This window comes from Magnolia sinica, chromosome 8 (genome assembly GCF_029962835.1).
Source record: "Magnolia sinica isolate HGM2019 chromosome 8, MsV1, whole genome shotgun sequence".
Classification (NCBI taxonomy): domain Eukaryota; kingdom Viridiplantae; phylum Streptophyta; class Magnoliopsida; order Magnoliales; family Magnoliaceae; genus Magnolia; species Magnolia sinica.
The window spans coordinates 10,669,705-10,693,818 of NC_080580.1; the positions used below are offsets into that span (position 1 = coordinate 10,669,705).

At 41.6% G+C, this 24,114-nt stretch overlaps 1 protein-coding gene across 1 annotated transcript; it reads left to right on the top strand.

Annotated features, from left to right (window-relative positions):
* Nucleotides 1-15,422: 15,422 nt before the first annotated feature.
* LOC131254127 (uncharacterized mitochondrial protein AtMg00310-like) lies at nt 15,423-16,301 on the top strand. The gene is made up of 2 exons (XM_058255132.1): nt 15,423-15,691; nt 15,806-16,301. Exons 1-2 carry the CDS (start codon nt 15,423-15,425, stop codon nt 16,299-16,301), a joined length of 765 nt encoding a protein of 254 aa, XP_058111115.1.
* The last annotated feature ends 7,813 nt before the right edge of the window (nt 16,302-24,114 follow it).

Below are 24,114 nucleotides of genomic sequence, written 5' to 3' on the forward strand. Positions count from 1 at the left end.
TCCTAGTAAGGGTGGAACTTTGCCATCACCCTTCAGATGATCCTATCCATCTAAAACGGTGGCCATCAAACGGATGGCTAACCATATTACGGCCAACAGTGGACATTCAATGGGCGAGGTCAGACCAATAAGTAGAGGTCTACACAAACCGAGCTAGCTCGGTTAGCTCGCTTGACTCGTCTCAACTCGAAAAAGCTCGATTTGACTCGGATCGAAGTTGAGTTCGAGCCGAGTCAAACTGATTTTTTGAGCTCAAAAATGAGTTCGAGCTGGCCCCAGCTCGACCCGACTCGGATTGAATCTAGCTTGAATTGAACTCATCAAACCAATTCGGTGACTCAGTTACTTTACTATTGATGTTGCTCACCAAGTGTTTGATGAAATGGCTCAACAAAGTGTGGTTGATGGCAAGGAAGGTATGTACATGAAACAAATATCCTTTTTTTCTTGGTTTTTATGTTGCTTAGAAGGTGTTTTATAAAATACATGAAAAACTATTGCTTTTATTTCACATACAGTAGATTCTTGAAAATACAATTTAGGTGTTTGTGGAAATGCTGCACAGGGGAACTCAGCTCGAACTCGGCTCGAACTAGCCTGAGCTACTGACTGAACCGAGTCGAGCTGGCCAGTCAAGCTTGAGGACCGAGCCAAGTTCGAGCCGAGGTCAACTAGTGGCTGAGCCGAGTTGTGCTGAGGCCAGCTCGACTTGGTTCGACTCGATGTACACCCCTACCAATAAGAGTATCTAAAGGGCATGAATTTTGGTCAATAATCCATCAATAATGAGACTCATGGTTTTGGATGGTCCGAATTATAGGTCATGGTCCATCAATACAGTGATACGAGTACACCACCAACATTTAAATGGTGACCAAGCGCCAACTCTAGAATGAAGGCTGCCAAGCTTGCTTGAATGGAGGTCCCATTTTCTGTACTGACATCATACGTGGCAATGTGGCAAGCGTGGGAGGCATCCGAGCCACTAACCAAGAGGCCTGAATAGTCCACTTCCTAAAGAAAGCAACATACACAGAAAAAGCTTTCCATTGGTTTAAAATAAATACTAAACCTAACTCCTGAGCAAAAAGAAAATCTCCATCATAAATTGTTAATTCATGGAATCAACAGCCATGGCTTCATGACTGCGATCATGAAGCACATGCATGTGCAGGCTGTGAGCTAGGGTCCATATTTTGAGCATTAATGGACGTCTACTTACTAATGTAGAACATGTGTCATGAATGCATTCCTAGCATGGTTGGGCCAAAAGATGGTGGACTGTAAATTGATCATAACTTTTGATCCGAGTATAGTTACGGGACGCTCAACCTAGCAATCATCCGAGGTGAACCAACCCACAAAGTGGGTTACATCAGTCCGTTTCATCAGAAAACGTGTGCTTTAGCTCAAAAATAAATTTTTAAGAAAAAATTACTATTTTTAATAATTTTGAATCTTTAAATATTTTTTATTTTTAAAATTTTAGATTTTCTTCTTTTTTAAGAATAACTTATAATCATCTTAGTAATCTTCTTGCAAAAGTTTATTTAGAATTTTTATTTTTAGAAATTAGGCTTTAGAAGAGTTTTAATTATTAGAATTAGGATTTTTATTAGAGTTAGAATTTTGCTATTTTTGGTCATTATGAATTTTATTTTATTTTTCTATATTAATGGTGTGACATGGATACATATAGATCGGACAATTATCAATGATTTATGAATTTCTAGAAATTATTTTCTACTTTCTTCTTTTCATCGTGGATTCGAAGTATCTCTACGAAGAGTCCGGAGAAGCTCAATAGATTCAAAGAAATCATCCCAATGAGGAAGACGGTGCTAGACCTCAACACGTCCTTCCCAGTGTTACTTACAAGCCAAGGCACACTATCAAGAATATCTGAACTTTCTTTTATATTAATAATGACTTACATTCGGCTCAATTCCATCTGAGTGTGTGCTTTCATGGAAAAAGTCAAAAGTCTCTCTTATTTATAAATTTGAATCTCTGTATTATCATAGAAATCAATCCTTCGTGGACTTTCCATCCTACACATGTTAGTATGTCCTGATGGGAAGTTTCATTTTATGATTTAGTTTTAAAATTTAGAATCCAAGTTATTAAAGGAAAATTTTAACTAAGGCTAAAGTAGTTGTATGTACATGTGTTCACGTGTGTGCATAGGGGTGACTGTATAAAATACACACTCACACACATAATAATAAAAGAAATATTAATATATAGGACATGAAAGGTTTTGATCGAGCAATTAAAAGAGCATTTACATAATTTAATCCATGTCAAAATCATGGTGGCAATGTTTGGGTAAACCCATGGGTGGAGTTTCTATGCTTGAAAGCTAGGTGGGGCTTACCAGTTCTACAAATATAATTTATGTAATGATGTGTATTAGACTTAAGCTTCGTTACTGATTTAGTTAGTAGATATTAATGCAATCCATGAATTGCTCGTTAGCTAACAATTAATTATATTATGCAACATATTCAAGGAATTAAAAAATTATAAAATATTATCACTTATTAGTTAGAGATTTTGTTGATGTTGACTTTGTTGAAGATATTGAAATTAAGTCTTTACGTTAAAAAGTGGAGTTGTATTTTCATGTATTAAAAATTAATGTTGTGTAACTAGTTACAAAATAGAGGTGGAATAGATCAACGGTAGCATAGTAATTACTGAAGTTGTCTGTATTAAAGAATTCAACTCAAGGCTAAAGAAAATCTCTAAATAAACAATACATATTTATTACAATAATCAGACCATAGTTACCACAATAAAAAATTAAAAAAAAAAAAAAAAAGATTTATAAATAATATTAATATTAAATATAATATATATATATATATATATATATATATATATATATATATATATATATATATATATATATTGGAGAAAAGGGATGGTTAAAAGAAAAAAAAGTGCCCTGCTGGTCTCGGGTGGCCACGGAATGGGGTGTGGGGAATCGTGGCTGTGGGTGGGAAGGGCTGGGCTCCCTCATCAGGTGCCCCTGGGGAAACTCTGTCCAAACAGAAAGCAAAAACAGGGGGTGCTGTAGACCGGCTGACGGACACCAGCAGATACACGGGCTCCCACAAGGAGCGCTTCGATCTCAGGGAGGTTGCCCAGACAGTTGATCACTGAGACGGTCTAGTTGTTACTTCCTTCTCGAGCCATCCAATCAGTCGGACCATTCCCTTCCCTTTGAATGAGCCTAAGCGAGGAGGAGCCCCCCTGTCTCAACTTGTTGATTCGAGAGACCCAATAATTCCAGATCCAGTGGGAGCGGGACTTGCCCGTGAGGAGATTGATTACTAATTTCGAGTTGGATTCAAAAAAGATTTATAAACTTAAAAGAAAAACAAATCAAATCGCAACATTCTTACATATATGATATTATGTAAAAGAATGATATAATAATAATTTTTTTATCATTTAAAGAAATGATAGCAGACCCACTAACAAAAGTTATTATTTGTATAGCTATATATGTATAGTCACATAGCCCTCACCATGTAACCACGTTTTGAAAAGTCATCTCACCCATAGCAAGAGAGAGAGAATCGTTCGTGGCTAAACATGTTTAAAGAGGAGATGATTTCTCTGGAGTTGAAAAGGCATACCCAACCATAACTAATGAAGACAACATATTAAAGAGAGGGATTAGCCGTGTGACTTAATATATATGAACAAAAACACGGTGATAACAAAATCATATTGTTTTGTGATTAAATCCTTACAAATCCAATAATTCAGTGCCTAACGGCAACTCCAAACAACAATTCTCCTCCCTACACTTCATCAAGTACTTAGGAGCAGCATCAATAGATAATAAAATGAGGTAAATTTGACTTAAATGATTTGGTCATATGCAAGGCAAACCAAGAACTGCAAAAGCTATGAGTGACTTTTTTTCTTTTACTCACATACACTCTTACACTTGCACCCACGTGTACTATGTGGGTACTTGAACCCATGACCTCAATGTTGAAACTCACTGAATTTAGCCATGAATAGCGAACCACAAGCTAGAAGTGAGTTGATATAAGATAAAGGCTCTAAAATAACATGGAGAAGGCTAAAAAGGACCAAGATGGATATAGGTAGTTCTTGCGAAGGATATAGTACACATCCTGTACATCATGTCATTGTGTAAATCTCATGGATTGGACATGAAGATAGTCAGATTATAAACCTTGAACATACTTCCAGTGGACCCCACTGTCAATCCACCATTCAGCTCCCTGATCATAGAAAGTACAAGGCATGATCAACCATCCACGTTTACAATTCCAAAGGTGTGTATGAGTAGTGGCCGAATGAGTTGGACAAGGGTTACCAGAAAAAAGGGGCGTCTTCCAAATCCCTTCCCCAACCATAAACCCACCTCCGGTTTTTCCGCAGAAGCTACAGCGGCTGCCCCTGCATACAATCCTTCTCCCGAATTCACGGTCTTCATCGGCAACCTCCCCTTTGATTTTTCAAGGGAAGATGTGGGAATCATCTTCTGAATCCTTTGCCCCTTTTTTTGGTAGTGATTCCCACTTTACCTGGATCTATCAAACCAAGGGGTTATGGATTCGTCCGCTACCTCTACGAAGCCGAAGCTCGAGCTGCCATTGGAGTGCTTAATGGTAAGAGAATCAATGGGAGGGTTGTCTCTGTTCAAGCAGCAATCTCCAAATCCAGGCCTCTGACGAAACCCACTCTTATCACTCGACAAAACCCCGAACCAACCCAGCCCCAACGTCACCACTACCCCGAACCCACCCAGCCCCAGCCTCACCACTACGCTGAGATCCTCAAGAAACAAACCCCTCCTAAAGCCTCTCAATCTTACCTTGCGGATTCCTTCACGGTTATAGCAGATTGGGTCGCGGTAGAGTTCAGAAGAAGGAAGCTGGTGATGTCCCTTATGGGATTCACATCCCCAAACACCCTCATCATCCACCTGTTGCGAGTCCTCAGCAGCAGCAATTAACATCGCACGAATAGATTCGGATAGTTTTTTTATCACGTTCAAATCCAAAGAAGAGCTGGTCTCATTCACTTCAGACTTTGCACTAAAATGGGTATCCACAGGGTGGAACCTTGGCATCCACGTGCGGTGATTGGCCATGATGGCCATTGGATCAGGTTGTATGGGATCCTTGCCCATGCTTGGTTCGAGTCGACGATTGTAGATATCGGGCAACATTTTGGAAGAGTAGTTCAGGTGGACTCCTCTACTAGATATGACCTTTTCAGGCATTTGGCAGAGTTCAAGTGATTCTCAAACCAAGAGTGGATATTCACAGCTCTTGCCACCTTAAGGTAGCCGGTCGAGACTTTCCAATCATAGGGATCTTAGAAAATTTTGATAATGAATTCGGGCATCCTCCTAATCACCTATATTACCACCTGATAAGGGCCAAAACACTAGGGATTGGGTCCTGTCTGCCTTTTACCAGGATAGAGGGCAACTTCTGCATTGCACTCCATCTACTCGAGAAAATGCCTCTCAGAGCTCCCATGTTTCAGACTCCTTGGCGAGTCTGGTTCCCGGTCCTCTGGTAGGCGCGGCCTCTGAGAACCCTTTCACCCCTGAATCCCCTGACGTGGCTGAACCCCTAGCCGTTGCCTTCCCTGTAAGGGATTCACAACCTTACAGGATCCTAGATCTCCACCATCAATTCTCACCTTGTCTACAGCCTGGGGCTTCCCTGATTACCTACCTAACCCCTCAGATTCAATCTCACCCTGCACCCATCCCCTCCAATCCTATCCCTAAGCCCCCACCCTCATGTTCCACCCCACCCCCCCGCTCAGCTCCCCACTACCCCTTTGCCTAAATGCTTCCTCTCTGATGGCAATGCCCCCTCCCTCTCTGATGGCATTGACCCCTCCCTAGCGGCCTTCCTTCCTACCTCGACAACTAACATTAATACTGGGAACGACCTACCAACCCACGACAACCCCAACCTGACCTCGGCCTCTCTAGACCAAGAAGTAGAGCCAGGGCCCCTTTCAGGAGAGCGTTCCCCTTCTCAGCTGAATCCATTGTCTACCCCTCACACTCTTACACCGAACGTGGGAAATATCCATGTAGATTTATCCCCTTACTTCCTCGACTGCTCCAACTGTGACTCAGACAGTGCTCAGGGAGGGAACCTTATCCATCCAAATCATATTCCTCCGGACTCTGGTATCCTGCATCACTATGTGAGAAGAAGAACATCAACAGCCCAGCCAGGTCCTTACCCTAATCCAGAAGAGGACCTCAACTGCCCAGGCAATCATTGATGATCAAATTGCCGTTTTCGAGAAAGAGAATCTGCTTCTCAGGGGCAAAAAAGAAGCAAAAGATTTGACTATTCGTCAAATTAGAGAACTTAAAACAAATTCTCAAGTTATCGATATCGAGCAAGCAGAGCAGACGAAGAGTAGGGAAGCTGCTTCCCTTCTGGAATCTGAACTGGTTGATGTTCCTGATCAAGCCAGGCTCATTCTTAAGGTTAAACGCACGACTGCTACAACACAATCTCAGTTAAAAGAAGAATTACACCGCCATCTCCAACACGTCGGCGGGAGGTAAAATATGGGTTTTTCATCATGATTCAATCAAGGTCGACGCTCTTTCTTCCTCCGATCAATTCCTGGCCTTAAGGGCTTCGACGCCGCTCCTGGATCAGCCTATCTTCATTACCTGCGTTTACGCTAAATGTTCCTACCTACGCAAGAGAGAATTATGGGCCGATTTGGTGCATCAGGCTTCTGTTCTATCAGGCCCTTGGATCGTTTGTGGAGACTTTAATGCTGTTGTTTCCCAATCTGAGAGAATTGGTGGTAACTCTCTGGCGGGTCCTAGCTCAACAGAATTCTTCGACGCTATCAATCAGACCTCCCTCATTGATGCAGGCTTCTTTGGGAATGCTTTCACCTGGTGTAATAACAAGCCTGGGACTCGCAGGAAATGGGCTAGATTGGATCGTGTTCTATGTTCCCCGGACTGGATCCACATGTTTCCTTCCTTCCAAGTGCAGCATCTTCCCCGGCTACTGGAAATAATGGAGATCGGTCAATGATGTGACAATGTTGGAATCATTAGCAAGGGCGGTGGGTTTGCCATGAGGGTTTTCAAGAGATGGTTCTTAACCCTTGGAAATAGGAAGTGTTCATTAACCCTATGATCCATCTCCTCTGCAAGATGAAAAACACAAAAGCAGCCCTAAAGCATTGGAACTCAAAGGAGTTTGGGAACATTTTCTCCCTTATTAAGGACTCCACAGCAAAGGTGGAGAAGCTCGAGCAGGAGTTGATTGCGGACTTGTCTTCTTCCAACTTGTCTAATTTAGATTTAGAGAAAAAGAATCTTGCCTGACTGGAATCTCTGGAAGAATTGTTTTGGAAGTAGAAATCTCGAAACCGTTGGCTTAAGGAAGGCGACTGAAATTCAAAGTTCTTTCATGCCTCCGCCTCAGCCTGCATCCGTCGTTCCCAAATCAGAGAAATAGTGCAACAAAACGGGATGAAGATTACGGATCGTGCCCAACTTAAGGAGGCTGCAGCTGATTTCTTCACAGATCTCTACTCGGCTGATTCAACGGACCCCATTGGCGACTTCCTCAACCTTATCCCGTAGCTAGTCCCCTCGGAAGATAATGATTATCTCTTAGCCAGGTTGTCTCGGACCTACTAGATGATGGGGGCCCCAGGCCGGACGGGGTCTCTGGTGCTTTCTTCTCTGCCTACTGGAACATTGTCGGTATGGACATTCACCGTGCAGTCAAGTTCCTGTTTCAAGGAGGTACATTCCCTCGAGCTTTCACAGCCTCCCTCTTATGCTTAATCCCAAAATGTACAGCCCCCAAATCCTTCTCTCAATTTCGCCCAATTAGCCTATGCAATTGTGTATATAAAAATTTTTCCAAGGTGATTGCAGCTCGTTTAAGCTCCATCCTTCCGAAGCTGATTTTAGAGGAAAAAAATAGAAAATTTAAAAATAAAAAGTTCTTAAAATTAGAAAGATTTTCTAGAAAGGGAAATCACTAAACTAGTTTCTAAAAGTAAAAGAAGAAAGTCTCTAAAAATAAAATAAAAGAAAGGAAAGATGAAATAAATTAGGAAATTTTCTAAAACAAAACCTAATATAGAAATAGAGGGTTAGAAAGAAAAAAAAATCAGAAAGATATTACCAATTTCGAAAGTATATATTAGAATCAACAAGAAAAATAGGTTAGTTTCTAAAAATCAGGAAAACCTAAACCTAAAATCTAAGGTTAGAAAAATCCTAATCTTAAACTAATCCCAAAACTAATTAATTTCAGAAAATGTAACTGTCAATCCCCGGCAACAGCGTTAAAAACTTGTTCACTCCCCAAGTATAGGGTTGTAATGTAGTAATAAACTCGGTGAGACCGAGGTCGAATCCCAAGGGATTGAAACCTGTACGTAATCTGAAACTAAATAAAACTAGAACTAGAATGAGATGAAATCTAAATCGAGTGTAAATTGAAAAATAATGATGAAATAATTATCTAAAACTTAAAGAATTCAGGAAAAAGAAACTAGGGATTCAAAGGATCCATTTGTAGAGATCAGGGAGATCTTATGCCTGCATCAAGAATTCAACTGGACTTAGAGTCTCATCTTCATCCAGTTGAAGGGTGTAACCATGAAAATCAACTGAACATACTTTGATATAGTTTTTAAGAGATGAAAGGTATATGAATTAGAATGGATTCCATCACCAAACTATGCCCAGGAGACAAAGTAAACAATAAAATTAAACTAATTACCAACCAATCAACAATGTACGAAGGTTAGGAAGGGTACTGTCATCCGACCATGCCCAGGAGACGATGGTGAACAACAGTGTTTCCTGACGTCATAACATAAAAAGGAAAGGAAAATGCTCAAAGCTATCGCAGACCCATTGTAATTTCAGTCACTACATACCATTAAAAACTAAAAAACATTCCCTTAATTAAACTAAAATCAACATCAGTTCAGTCTGAACGAAGGGCACAATCAAAACTTCTCCCATCATGCTACAAGCTTCACCTCTTAGCCCTAGCTAAGAGGTTTAGCCTAGAATAAACATGATTAGGCTAAACATCTTTTTTTTTTTTAAAAGAAAACATTGAAGGGAAAAAAATAGAAAAAGAAAAGGAAGAAAAACCAATGAAGTTGGGCCGCTCCACGGCTCTTTCTCTCGCGCTCCTCTCCACGTCCAAGATGAATCCCCCCTCCACTCTCTCTCTCATGTCTTTTATAGGCTGGAGCAAGTCGGCTGGCTTGGAGATGTCGGTGGATGCGAATTCTTTACGCAGCACCATACACACATAGTGAAGAAAATCGAAGAATGCTGCTCCCGCTGGTTCTCCTAGCGTCCACAAAAAACATTAAACACATGTCCCTTTCGACGGTTTTAGATGGTATACAAGATGGACGGTCTGGATCATACATCCGATTAATGATGGTGGGCCACTGCTTTCTTGAAATTCTAGTTTTTCAGGACATAATTACGCATGAGAATTCACTGACGTGTTCGGTGGGCCCCACTGTGATGTTTTCGGATGAATCCACACCGTTCAATGGCGAAAAACCATTTGCAATTGACTGGTTTTGGGTTAGATTCGGTGTGGTCCACATGGTTTTCTGCTCCGCCTTCCATCTTACGTTTCGACGGTCAAAATCTGATACATGCTTCTGCTTAGAAAATTTTCACCTAGGTAATGGTTAGTGGACCGGTAGAACTTTGATGGACGATCCGGATCGGACCTTTGAATTGCGATGATGGCCCACAAGAATGAACCGCAGCCTCTGTTTCGCAACAGGATTGCGAAATCCTTGTTAATTCGAATTTGAGCAGGTCAGCGGTGGCTGACCGGTTTGACCAGATTTGGTGCACCGTGAGTGTACGTGTGCTGTGCACACGCACTCACGTAAAGTGGGTCCCATGTTGTTTCTTTTGATAAATCTACACAGTCCATTTTGTTCCCCATATCATTTTAACTGTGGGGACCAAAGTTGAAGTGTATTTGGACATCAGGTGGGCCCCAAATCAGGCTTTTAGGGGCTGATGTATCCTTTGGGACACTTTTACAAGGATCTAATGGCTCATATCTGAGGTGTACGGTTGATTTATGGTACTATGGATACGTATGGAGTTTCAAGCCGAACGGATGGTATGAACCCCGTGATCATGCATTTTAGACCCTTTTTAAGCCATTTGAGTTTCAGTTTTTCGATTTTTCTCGGATCTCTGTCATGTAAATCTGTCCATCTTGGTCCCCTAGGGTCTGTCCCTTGCCTTTGGTGTTATCAGAGCATTAAATCCCTACTTTAAGCATCTTGTTTCAGTCTAAGCTCATAAATACACATTGCATCACAAACACGATTAAATTGAGCCATTAAACAGTATCATGTTCGTAAATCTAGGTAATAACTGGGGTCTAGTATGCAATATTTGACCCTCAACACAACCCCCAACCAAGATCTTACTAGTCCCAAGCAAAGTATGAGAAAAGTAAGTTGAGAATTACAGACAATTTCTTATAAACTCGAGTGATTTTGCAAAATAATCCAGATGTGAAAATTCTAAGATTTATGAATGTTGGGTATTACTTTCTCCTAGACTCCGTGCACGATAAACTTCATAATAAAGTTCAAAGTATTAATCCATCAATTAGAACAATTCTAAACACCGAGTTCCATGGGTGCATGGTCTAATCTCGACTTATCATCATTAAAATTCACTTCTCTATTTCAGGATATCATTAGTAATCAACAAAAGAATTCATGATAACCAAGACTTGCCTCACAGAATCATTCTTTTTATTTTTTCAACTTTTGATTTTTCCATTAACAATAACGCCAAGAAGGAGAATCAAATTCTCACCTATAGGAGCAAACCTATGGTGAAGACCGCACACCCAACCCCTTTCACATATCATCTATGGGGAATTAAATCTACATCTATAGGGAGCAAACCTATGGTGAAGATTATTCGCCCAACCTTTTCCAAAGGTACTGTTTTTTAGCTAGGTATTTTCTTTTTCTTCAATTGATCATGATGGCAAATTTTTCAGGCTGGTTTCTTACATGTTTAGTGGTTACCAAGTTAACCCTTCAATCAAATGAAACCTTAATGTGAAAGCAAGATGTGACGTGTGAAAGCATGACTCAATCAATGTTTATAACTTCTAATTCTATATTAATAATTCAAACTTAATCGTGAAATCTAACAGACAACTGAATCTAAGACTGAATCCAGCATCACGTATCTTGAAATTCTAAGTGTCCTAGATGGCCGTCAAAATCGCTTCAAATTCACAAGAAATTTCAGAAAAATTTTGAAAAATTTTGAAATATTTTCACAATTTTTGCTCAAAACCAAGAAAATATTGATTAGGAAACCTAATCTCTCACCTTCAACCTAAAATCTACATTGTCCTCAATGTAAAAGATATGAGCATGCAATGCACATGGGACAATGAAAGTAAATGAGAAGTAATGAGAAGATAGTACCTGGATAACGAATCGAGAGAGAGACTTTTCAAGAGATTGTAGCATGGGCGTCGGTCAGACTATCCTAAACAACGAAAATAAACTATCCTAAAACAATGCATCAAGCAAACTAACCTAATGGCATAAAATCGTCTATCCTAGAACAACATAAAGCAAACTACTCTAGTCCTATGAAAGTAGTAAAATCTACTCAATCATACATTCAGGTTCTTCTGTTGGCCAGTATCTTGGTAAATTTCTCAGAAGGTTTTTCAACAAGACCATCCAAAAGCCTGTTTTACAGTAGGCTTGGATGACCTGGAGCGTGAATGTCCAAAGAAATTGAGGGACCTCAGCATAAAGTTTTCTTTTAATTGTCTGAAGTGTCCAAAGTATATACGATTCACCTGTGGCAGATAAAATTTTGAAGTTAGTACACCATGATGAATCAGAGACTACAAGTAGATGAAATTCAGAAAAATTTGTAGTAGGTGGTGTAGTCTCAACACACGCCGAAGTTTCACTCTTTAGTTCAATTTTCAGCTCCTCCTCCTTTAATGGTAAACATTCAGGATCTGGGGGAGGAGGTACTTCAGAATAAGGGTTCTCTCAGTCCGTGACAACTACCGAGGTATTGTCTTGCGAGGCATCCACTATTTCTTGTATCATGGGATCGTTTGAATCTGCAAAGTGTGTCAAACAATCATCCAAAGAGTCGAAACATTTAGTTGAAAGGAGTTCATTCATCCTATCGAGATCTGTGATGATATGTCCAATAACTCCTTTATCTTCTTCGAGAGTAGAAATGAGCATACTCTCTTGTTTGTTCTCAAGGTGAGATGAAATCACCACTGGGTATATCTCTTCTTGACCTAAATGAGCATATTCTAAATCAGAGGATAAAGGTTTTAGGTCAAGCTTTGGTGGCTTGAGGTTAGACGATAGAGGCATGGTATCAGTTTGGGGCAATTCTTTAAATTGTGGCCTCCACTAGTTAGCTTCAAGTACCGGCGCATTATTAAGCAAGGCACATTTCTCCCTAATCATGTCATCATCCATGTCATGGGAGTGTGTCAGGCACGTCTCTAAAGGGTTAGAGGATAAGGTTAGAGGCGTTCTATCTTCCACGAAAGAATCAATCATCTTAATGTCGTGGAAATCGTCATCATCCTCTAAGTTTTTGCCATTATTAAAAAAGATGTTTGACTCCAATGTCATATTCCCGAAAGACATAGTCATGACATCATTCCTGTAATTGATAATTGCGTTTGAAGTGGCAAGGAATGGGCGACCAAGAATGACGGGAATCTGAGTGCTCATATTATTGATGGGTTCGGTGTCCAGGATGATAAAGTCTATAGGGTAGTAAAATCTATCGACCTGGACCAACACATCCTCAATTATCCCTCTTGGTACACGAACAGAGCGATCAACAAGTTGTAGTGTGGTTAGGGTGGGTTTTAATTCACCCAAACCTAATTGTTTGTATACCGAGTAAGGAATCAGATTGACACTCTCTCATAAGTCAAGAAGTACATGATCAATTCGATAGTCCACGATTACACATGATATGGTTTGGCTACCGAAATTTTTGAATTTCTACGGCACGTCTTGCTTTAGGATGGCACTCACTTTCTTAGTCAAGAAGATCTTCTTTTGAATACTCTGCCGTCATTTGGTCGTGCATAAGTCTTTCAGGAATTTGGCATATAAAGGTATTTATTTTACGGCATCAAGTAGAGGAATGTTGACTTTCACTTGTTTCAACACCTCTAGAATATCTTGAGAGTTAGAGAGAGGTTTTGGTGCAACCAACCGTTGGAGAAATGGAGCAACTGGCTTCTCTAGAAGTTTCGGTTCTAATTTTTGTGGGGCATCACTAGATCCATCATTGTTGTCCTCTTCTGATTCCTAAGGCTTTTTGAGCCTAACTGGAACGGTTTTATCAATAATCTTCCCACTCCTAAGACTAGTGATGGATTTAGTGTGCTCCATTTGATTTGAAGAGCTTAGGTTGCCAACTTCATAATGCGGCTTTAGATTGGGAAGAGGTTGAGCTGGGAGGCTCCCCTTATTCCTAATCATATTTTTAGCCTTAAGTCTTTGTAATGTTTTGTTAAGGTCTTGCAAGGTTTGTAGCATACCTGATTGAAAAGATCTTGCTTTTCAAAATGTTTTAGAATTGGATCCTCTTGAGGTTTCTCTTGTTGCTGTTGTGAAGTTTGATTAAAGAAACCTTGTGGGGTAGCAGTTTGTCCATTCCCCCCCTCTCCACTCTCTCTCTCATGTCTTTTATAGGCTGGAACAAGTCGGCTGGCTTGGAGATGTCGGTGGATGCGAATTCTTTACGCAGCACCATACACACATAGTGAAGAAAATCGAAGAATGCTGCTCCCGCTGGTTCTCCTAGCGTCCACAAAAAACATTAAACACATGTCCCTTTCGACGGTTTTAGATGGTATACAAGATGGACGGTCTGGATCATACATCCGATTAATGATGGTGGGCCACTGCTTTCTTGAAATTCTAATTTTCCCAGACGTAATTACGCATGAGAATTCGCTGACGTGTTCGGTGGGCCCCACTGTGATGTTTTCAGATGAATCCACACCGTTCATTGGATTTATGGAGAAAAACCATTTGTAATTGACTGGTTTTGGGTTAGATTCGGTGTGGTCCCCATGGTTTTCTTCTCCACCGTCCATCTTACGTTTCGACGATCAAAATCTAATACATGCTGCTTCTTAGAAAATTTTCACCTAGGTAATAGTTAGTGGACCTGTAGAACTCTGATGGACGGTCCCGATCGGACCTTTAAATTGCGATGATGGCCCACAAGAATGAACTGCAGCCTCTGTTTCGCAACAGGATTGTGAAATCCTTATTAATTCGAATTTGAGCGGGTCAGTGGTGGCTGACCAGTTTGACCAGATTTGGTGCACTGTGAGTGTACGTGTGCTGTGCACACGCACTCACGTAAATTGGGTCCCACATTGATTCTTTTGATAAATCTACACCGTCCATTTTGTTCCCCATCTCATTTTAACCGCGGGGACCAAATTTGAAGTGTATTTGGACAGCAGGAGGGCCCCAAATCAAGCTTTTAGGGGCTGATGTATCCATTGGGCCACTTCCACAAGGATCTAATGGGTCAAATCTGAGTTGTACGGTTTATTTATGGTCCTATGGCTATGTATAGAGTTTCGAGTCGAACGGATGGTAGGAACCTTGTGATCTTACATTCTAGACCCCTTTTTAAGCCATTTGAGTTTCGGTTTCTCTATTTTTCTCGGATCTCGCCATGTAAATCTATCCATCTTGATCCCCGGGGTCCGTCCCTTGCCTTTGGTGTCATCGGAGCGTTAAATCCATGCTGTACCCTATTTCAGTCTAAGCTCATAAATACACCTTGCATCACAAACACGATTAAATTGAGCCATTAAACAGTATCATGTTCGTAAATCCAGGTAATAATTGGGGTCTAGTATGCAATATTTGACCCTTAACACCTGCCGTCATTTCCATCAGCTGAGACGATTGACAGAACATCTAGACTTTGGATCGAATTCGATCACGGCTCAAATGCTCTATTGGTGCACCGAATGTCTATAGCCGACAGCATTGCCCTGGCGTAGGAAATCTTCCGTGACTTGGACATGAAAGTCAGGGGAAGTAACCTGATCCTCAAAATTGATCTTGAGAAAGCTTACGACTGTGTCAGCTAGCCCTTCCTTATGGCGGTTCTGCAAAAATTTGGCTTCAGTTAGGCGTGGATTTCCATTGCTGAACAATGTTGGCCGACCCCATGGTTCTCAGTGCTTTTCAACGGTGAGTCGTCTGGCTTCTTTAAATCCGAGAGAGGGCTGCGTCAGGGAGATCCCCTCTGTCCCAGCCTCTTTATTCTAGTCATGGAAGTGCTCAGCCGGGGCCTAAAGAAGCTGACCGCGTCCAACGCCTGCCAGCCCTACAGAACCAGAAGTAGAAGCCTGCCTCCATCCCATCTCCTCTTTGCGGACGACACTACCATCTTCACCAACGATAGCCGCTCCTCCATCAGAAATCTAGTGGCCTTCCTCCAGAAATTCAAGAACATTTCAAGCCTCAAGATCAATAACTCCAAGAGTAGCTTTCTGGCGTCTTCCAAGATGCTGCTGTTGAGGACTCATAACATTGAAAGGTTGACTGGTATTACTTGTTCTTCCGCCCCCTTCTTCTACCTCGGTGTCCCTCTCGCCAAAGGTAGAGCCCGCCCAGCCTCCTTTCATCCCCTTCTTGAGAAAATCTAGTCCAGGATCTCAAGTTGGAAGGCCCGCTTCCTTAATCAGGCTGCCAGAACAACTCTCATCAAGCATGTCCTCTCTAGTATCCCCGTCCATATTCTCGCGGCGGTTGATGTTCCAATTAAGATGCTGCAGACCCTAGAATCCAAGCTCGCAGACTTCTTTTGGGGGTGGTCTGAAGGGAGTAAAAAATTCCACTGGGTAAGTTGGAGGCGTATTACTTACCCCACCAAGGAGGGTGGGCTCGGCATAAAACCCTTAAGAGAAATCTCGGCTGCCCTGAGGCTCAAGCGGGCGTGGACCATCTTCTTTGCCCATAAGAACACTCTTTGGGCGAAATTCATGAGATCCAAATACATGATCAACGACTCCCGTGAATCCGCTAGTCAGCGCAACATTGATTCCCCAGCGTGGAAAGGTATCAGGAAGCTTCTCCATCTTGTCGAAGACAACTCCCATCTTTTACTGGGAGACGACAATAGCAATGTCTGGAATGATAACTTATAATGTCACTTAATGACCATTAGCACTTAATGATAGTTTAAACATGGGTGAAACAGTAAAAAAATTGCACAAGTCCGATTAATTAACCGTAGGAAGCCATCGAATCCGCCCGATCACTTGAACATCAGATGTAGCCCCATGATTTACTCACGTATGACCCAAATCTAACCGACCCATCGCTAATTAATCAAGACAATCATGACTAAATTAAAGATCTAACCGTGGCCGAGTCAGATAAGGCCCGGATCTTGACTAATAGACCAAATCAACCCCGTTACTCTTTTAGCCTAAAACCGACGGTTTAGAGTAATCATGACCAAATCTCTACTTTCACTAGTTATAAATAGACCACACTATGAACATAGTTAATCCAAACCCTAATAATGGCCCACGAGAAATTCCACTACCAAATTCATTATAGAAATGCCCCGATTTTCTGAACAAGTTCTAAACCGCTCGTTAGTGGGCCACTAGTTCCAAAACTATAGAATAATATCCGTCTTACTGGGCTTGACATCCATCGTAGGAGTCGGACCTAGGTGCTGTCCAGAACCACTCAACTTGAGTTAAAGGATGAGTGCATGAGAAGTGCAAATACCCTAAAAGAATGAACTGAAACTTCAGTGAATTGGATCTTCCACTCTTATGCAAAGTTGAGGATTTTGGACCGTCGGTTTATAACCAAACTTTTTTCATGGAGTAAGGATATTTCCCTGATCATATCTTTATAGTCGCGGCCCCGATCGACTATCGGTGACCGTTGAACTGACTTCTAATCACATCTATCGATCGGCGCATCCAAATGGCAAGCCGATTATATACATATATAGATCATCATTAGGGCTAACTATTCTACGGTGTATATCAATATGTACACCCCATAGTGGGCCCTAGAGCTTAAAAAGACCCTCTCATAGGTCTAGTATAGTAAAAACCTAGCCCTTGGGGCCATTTACACCAAATCTAACATTATAAAAGGGCCTCATTTGGGCACCCCCTCTCCCCATACGATTTTATCCTAGAGAAAAGAAAGAGAGAGAGAAAGAGGAAGAGAGAGGAGCAGAGAAGAAGAGAGAGTAGGGTGGGGGAGGCTTTAGTGCTCCCCTTCATCGGTCTCCTCCAATCAAGCCCTAGCGTCGATCATTTTCCTCCGCCGAATCCGCTTCATTCGCGATTGGAAGGTAAGAAACAAAATCTACTCCCAAACCTAAGTTTTTCTAAAATAAATTGTATGAATCTTACCTAATTACTTCTAAATTGATATAGGAATTATTTTCCCATAATTTTCTAACCCAAGGAGCGTCATGAGTTGGGCGAAACGTCACAAGGTGCGAACTATTGTTCTTTGGTGGGTTAGCACCAATTTTAATATGAATCTAATGTTTGATGTTTCTCAACATGATTGGGTATGAAATTGATGATTGGTTGTATAATCCTTGCTCAATTCTTGTATGATGATTCCCCATAACATGTTTGATGTACTAACCCTTGTGTATATTTTGGTATTAGGAAATATATGAAATGTTTGCTTTCCTCACTAACCTCCACAACACATGCACCGTTATTTCATAATATTGTTAGTATTTGCTTTGTGGGAAATCTGAAATTTGGTTTGGGAAATATGAATGCATAATACTGATTATGTTAGTCGATAACCCTAATTATTGAAATGTTATTGAATACTATCAAACTCTTGGGTTGGTCAGGAATCCGAGGAAAGAAACAGTGGTCCCGTTGGTAGGACTGTCCTGAGGCTAAACCCGTAGATTTGGGGTGGGTGCATACGAGCGACAGTACTTAGACTACAGGGGTTGCTGGTACCCGATGTTATCTGTCACATACTCGCTTGAACCCGTGTTGTTTAGTCTGCTTACTGACCAATCTTGTTTTGTTAACCCTGTCTGGTCACATATACATGGAACCTGGAACACCCTTCAACCGTTGTAACCCATTGATAACTAAATTGAAACCGATCCACTGACTCGTGAGCTGGGCATGGTGGAATGGGACACTGTGTCCGTGCTGTCGGCCTACGCTGGGGTGACGAGCCTCCCCGTAGTGATCGCAAGCAATCCCTTTTCTCAACACTCCCCATGTGCTTGAAGTCGGGAATGAGAAACTCGACGGGATCAAGGATCGTGGGGTCCTAGCCTCGCACGTCGAGGGGCCTTGGTCTCGCAACTAGTTGTGGGTATTGATATGTGGGGTGTACCAGTTTCTCAAATCTACTGGATGAACAGAACTAATTAAATACCTGGCTAACATTGTTCATACATTGTATTAGCTAGGATTTGACGACTCGGCAGTTGAAGTCGCAATGAAGGAGTGCTAGTCATGTGCAATCGTTAGACAGAGTCGCTCGAGGGAGTGTTGTGGCAATATCATGCATCATATCATTTATCATGCATATGCATTAACAAGATTAGTTAAGGACTTATGAATGTTTGTCTTTCATTAAATTCATAATATGATTGATGCTTGATGTAACTTAAGATTAATAGCACCCACTGAGTTGATCACTCACTCTCAGACTTTTCAACAAGAGTACGAGGAGTATGACGGAGCGAGTCTGGATGTGGAGGACGAGTTGTAAGGAGGACAAGATGTCCTACTTCCAGTTGATGGGCGGTTCGCCGTAGATATTGTGGACGGATTTGGATCGCTGAGTAGGGGACTCAGCACATCATTCTTTTCGGACATATTATTTTTTTTGTAATTTTATTGGGCAACGCCTTGTGCGACCCATAATTATATTTTTGGACTTGTATATCTTTAGTCGCTTCCATTTTAGTAGTTTAGGTGTGATTGTGATTCATGCCCTAAGTAATTCCTTGCTGCGCATTAAACTGGATTAAACTTAAAACAACAAAATTGGTCATAAGTGATACTCGAGAACTTGGGACCCGAGTGTATGCACGACCCCCAATTTTCGTGGTGTTACACCACCGTTTGACAATCTTTACCTTCTAGTAATTGAATATACCGTTGAGACTCACTTAAATAGGTCCCAAGGCCATTTTAATGGTTGATGTTCGGTTTGGGATTAATCTAACCACCAGAACGATGATAATCACCAGTTAAAGGTCAAGATTCGTAGAAGGTATTGCGCTAAAATCAGGCAAGGATCAAGCAGTCTACACGAGAGAAAAGTCAGGTAATTTCTCCGTCAAATCAGCGTGGGAGCTCTCTCACCTCCATGGTCAGGAACGTAATTGGGCCAGGTGGACGTGGCACCCGCACCTTCCTCCTAAGGTCGTTGTATTCTGCTGGAAAGTCTTGAACAATGTCGTCCCTGTGGACTCCAACGTCAAGAAGAAGGGCGTGCATTTGGCCTCCTCTTGTGTCTATTGCAACGTCTCCCACTCTGAGGAATCCCTTGACCATCTCTTTATGGTTGGCGATCTGGCATCTTCTCTTTGGAGCCATTCCTCCTCTGTTCTTTCGATGGCCCTCCTCCCTAACCAATCGACTGGCCTGAGAGCTTCCCAATGGTGGGCCATGGCCAAGGACTCCTCCCTTCTGGGCGTCCTCAGGGGGCTCACCCCGATCCTGATTCTTTGGGAAATCTGGACCGCTAGGAATCCCTCCGTTTTGACAGGGCCCACTTCGACCCATCCCAAGCGATTCACAAGGTCCAGTCTTGGCTCTTTCAAATATCAAGTGCCTTTCCCCTCCCCCCAACCAAGAACAAGGCAGATAGGGAAGTGGTGGAGGATCCTTGGCCCGCTCCCCCAGCCGGCCCCCGCACTTCGGTGTTTTATGTTAGATGGGAGAAACCTAATAGGGGCGCCATGAAGCTCAACGTTGATGGCTTGTCCAGGGGAAACCCCGGCCCTTCTGGCAGTGGGGGAGTTTGTAGGGATGACAAAGGAATTTTTCAGTTTGCCTTTGCTAAAGGGTATGGTGTCGGATCCAGTTTCTAGGCGGAAATGAAAGCGGTTGTTCACGGTCTCTCCATCTGCATTAAACAGGGTTTCTCTAAAATTGAGGTTGAAAGCGACTCCCTATCTATGGTGACTATCTTTTCCAAAGCTAGCACCCCTTGGTATGTAATTTACTGGAAACACCAATTTGACCATAGTAGTTCTGCGGGTGACATATCCATAAGGTACATCCCTCGTGAGGCCAACAGGGTGGCCGACAGTCTTGCCCGTTGGGGTAGCATCAATCAGCAGAACAAGATATTCCATGTGTCGTCTGATTTCCCGTCCCTTTCCCGTGGGGAGCTTGTCCTTGATAGGACAAGGATTGGTGTGGTGCGCACGTCTTACGTCCTTTTTCCTTTCTTCTCGATATGATAGGAGGGCCACTTTGTCTTGGACATGAAGATAGTCAGATTATAAACCTTGAACATACTTCCAGTGGACCCCACTGTCAATCCACCATTCAGCTCCCTAATCATAGAAAGTACAAGGCATGATCAACCATCCACGTTTACAATTCCTGGAATGTGAACCATAATAAGATAATAAACACAGGAGTGTTTTGCTAGAATACACCTGATGATCACATTGCTATTTTTTCATCGTGCTGTAGTTGTTGAATTAGGGGCCATGTTGCAATGATCTGATGGGCCTCACCTTGGATGGATGATACTCAAAATTATTTAAAAGATTAGAACATCCTGCTAAATAATGCCCCACTGAACAACGGTTAAAATCGATGGTCTATATTCAAAGGAAAAGAGTTCATAGTTGATGAAAGAGTTTGAATATCCATACCTGAAACTATTGTTTTCTTGGGCACCCCATCCAAGGTGAGGCCCATTATATCAATGGTTTGGATCATGAAAATATGACCCCAGATCCAAAAGATAATAACAACTGGCCGTATTTTGGATGGTTTACTTTGGATGGGCCAATTGTTATTAGCCACTCATCAAGGAACTGACAAAAAAAAAAAAAAAGTTGGATTCTAAGTGCGATGAAACTTGTGTTCTATATGCTTGCACAAAATTTTCGCCCCAATTGAGATGAGGATTGCACTGCTTAGGATGATCCTTGAACGTGGATGAAATGGACAGTTGAAAGGAGTGGCCAATATTGGTACGAATTCCATGGGCATGTGGGGCCCTCCAGGTGACTAGACCATCTTGATTTATGGCTTATGGTACATCAATAGTTAGGCCCATGAGACAAAGGGCCAGCCAGAATGTCAAGAAAACACTCAATTCCACACTTGGTACGTCCTAAGAAAATAGAAAGAATTTTTATACATGAAGTAGGGTGTTTGGTTGACAACTCTAGTGGAGCTGTGGAAGTCGAGTTCAAATGCATAATGAATAATACTGGAACTCATTTTAGTATATGGGTTTTGTGGACAAAGTAGTTTTGGCATACCTGTGATATTTATGTTAACCGCAATCAGAACATGATGAACGGTTTGGGTTTTATATCTTCATACACACTGAAAACCATAATAGTAGAGACCTAGATAATATATTGAGTAATGTGATTCGAGAGAACTTGAGAAACCAGTGCTTGATTCAATAGTATCTTCAGTGTCTGTTCCCACAAGTTCTATTTTATCATTTTTCATGTTCTTCCATTTCACAACAGCCAATACCGTTACGTAGCCATGACACCAGTTGGAATTTCAAAGAGCCCACATTCAAATAAATAAATAAGGAATGTAGGTATGTACATGCGTGGATATACTTGTATATATGCGTATGTATGAAAGTGAGGAAGTAGGTGTAAGGCCGGGCAAGAGTAGACTGTAAGGAGAGCAGTTGTTCAACCTAATGGTGCAAATCCTGTCATCCTCACAACCGTATGAATACCAAACATGTATGCTTGCACGTCCCAATTCATTATCTTTTATTTTTATCCCAAGTAGAATATGTTGTGCCAGCTTTGTAGACATTGGCAATCTATCCAACATAAAAGCTACATGGCATACGCACAAATCAACCCCATCCAAATCATTGTCCCACTGTGGACAGGAAGCTGCATTGATCCAACAATTCCGATCACCTGAAATCATCCAAAGGATCCTAATTCAACTGGCTAGTTTAAATGGTAGAGATCGTCTGATCTTTACTATTTTTGGTCCATTCTCCCATCGACATTGGGGTTGACAATCTGAATAGTCTGGATTAACGTATGTACGCTAGATGTATGGTGGATGAGTATGTGGCAAAAGCACACAGACTCTTGACCTAATATTTTTGTCACACATGTAGTTAGCTATGGAAACCTCATTAGGGTGGTTAGGGGAAAACGAGGAGATAGTTTGCTTGAAGGGAAGTGATGGGGGGCCTCTTGGCAGGAGCTTTGAGTTGGGTGAGAAGTCATTTCTCATGTTTGGACCATATCCTATCGTAGAAAACCAAAAACCACCAGTAATTACATGCCCATGAAAGCTTGTCAATGTCTTTCTACGGTGCAAAAACGACCTAATAGCAATTGACATGAAAATCACAGGCCCGACTAGTCTACACCACTTGCTTTACACACCACGTAAAACACAGGTGATGTTCAGGGCCCACCATGTTTTTATATGTGAAATCCACTCCATCTATCAGGTGATAACTGTTGTGTTCATTGTACAAGCTAGAGATTAGGCCTGATAAATAAATAAATAAATAAATAAATAAAAGTAAAATAATAAAATTTAAAAGTAAGATTGCACCTAAAACCTTTAAGTTCACACGTTTCAGCCCGCTTGAGTGTTAGACTGCGGTGGTTTATGTATCTTTCCTTCATCCAGGTGAGTCAAACATGATGAATGAATTTGATGAAAGATATACATCATGATGGCCCCACACACAAACCTATAGCTATCATCCCATCCCTATTGTTTCCTATGTTGTGGCCCACTTGTGCAGTGGACCTGGTTAATTTTTGGCTCCAGGTACTAAAATCACATAGTTGGTCTGATCGATGGAGTGGATTTTACATCTACAACATGATAAGCTCCAAAGAGCTCGGGTGTTTCTGAGCTTGCATAAAGCAAGTGTTGTAGAGGAATCCCGTCTGATAATTGCCATATGTTTTTCCGTGACCATCAAGATTAACGGTTAGAGTTGGAGAAAGAAGAATGATAACACTAACATCTAGTTAAACGTATGTAACAATTCCTCGTTATGTATCATACAATGATGGGCCCCAAAACTTATATGTACCGTTTAGGATCAAGTGGAATCAACGTTTAATTATCCAAACCGCTACTATGGTGGGCCTCACCTCACAAGGTTGGCAGATGCACCACAAGTAATCTAGATTGGAAGATCCTAGCCATAAAATATTTGGCCTTCTTGTCGAACGTGTATTTGCATCATCAATTATCAATCTGTCGGCAGCTGCAAAAGATATTAAATTCTCCCGGGTATTTTCAATACATGGACCATCTACTGTGTAGCCCATAATAGCAACGGTTTGGATTACTGAATGATGGGCCTAACACAATGTTGTGCAAATAGAAGAAGGATTCAGTGAAAGAGAACACATGATAAAATATCTTATTGCACCAAAGGCATCATGGTCCAATCAGTATCTTATAACCATATTTATCTTTGGTCAACCCTCCAAGGTGGGGCCTACCCAATGTATGAAATTCAGCGTAAGCCACCATAGCCCGTCTTTTTGGTGCATGCACCCTTTTAATATTCTTTTCCTTTTAATATTCTTTTGGCAGCCTTATGCTATCCTAGATATGTAATAATGCCAAAAGCAGAAGAGAGGGCGTGGGCTTTAAAAATGCAGCGTATTATCTCCCCCTTCCTTACATATGGGAAAAGGGCAGTTACTTGATACTCCGGCGGATCATGATGCTTGATACGCAGGAACTGAGAAACGGAACTGGAGGCCTCTAT

What these genes read in the sequence shown, in the direction of transcription:
- LOC131254127 (XM_058255132.1), top strand. Translation starts at nt 15,423, where the DNA reads ATGGAAGTGCTCAGCCGGGGCCTAAAGAAGCTGACCGCGTCCAACGCC. An exon ending in AGGACTCATAACATTGAAAG is followed by an intron (nt 15,692 to 15,805) that starts GTTGACTGGTAT and finishes AATCTAGTCCAG; the next exon opens with GATCTCAAGTTGGAAGGCCC.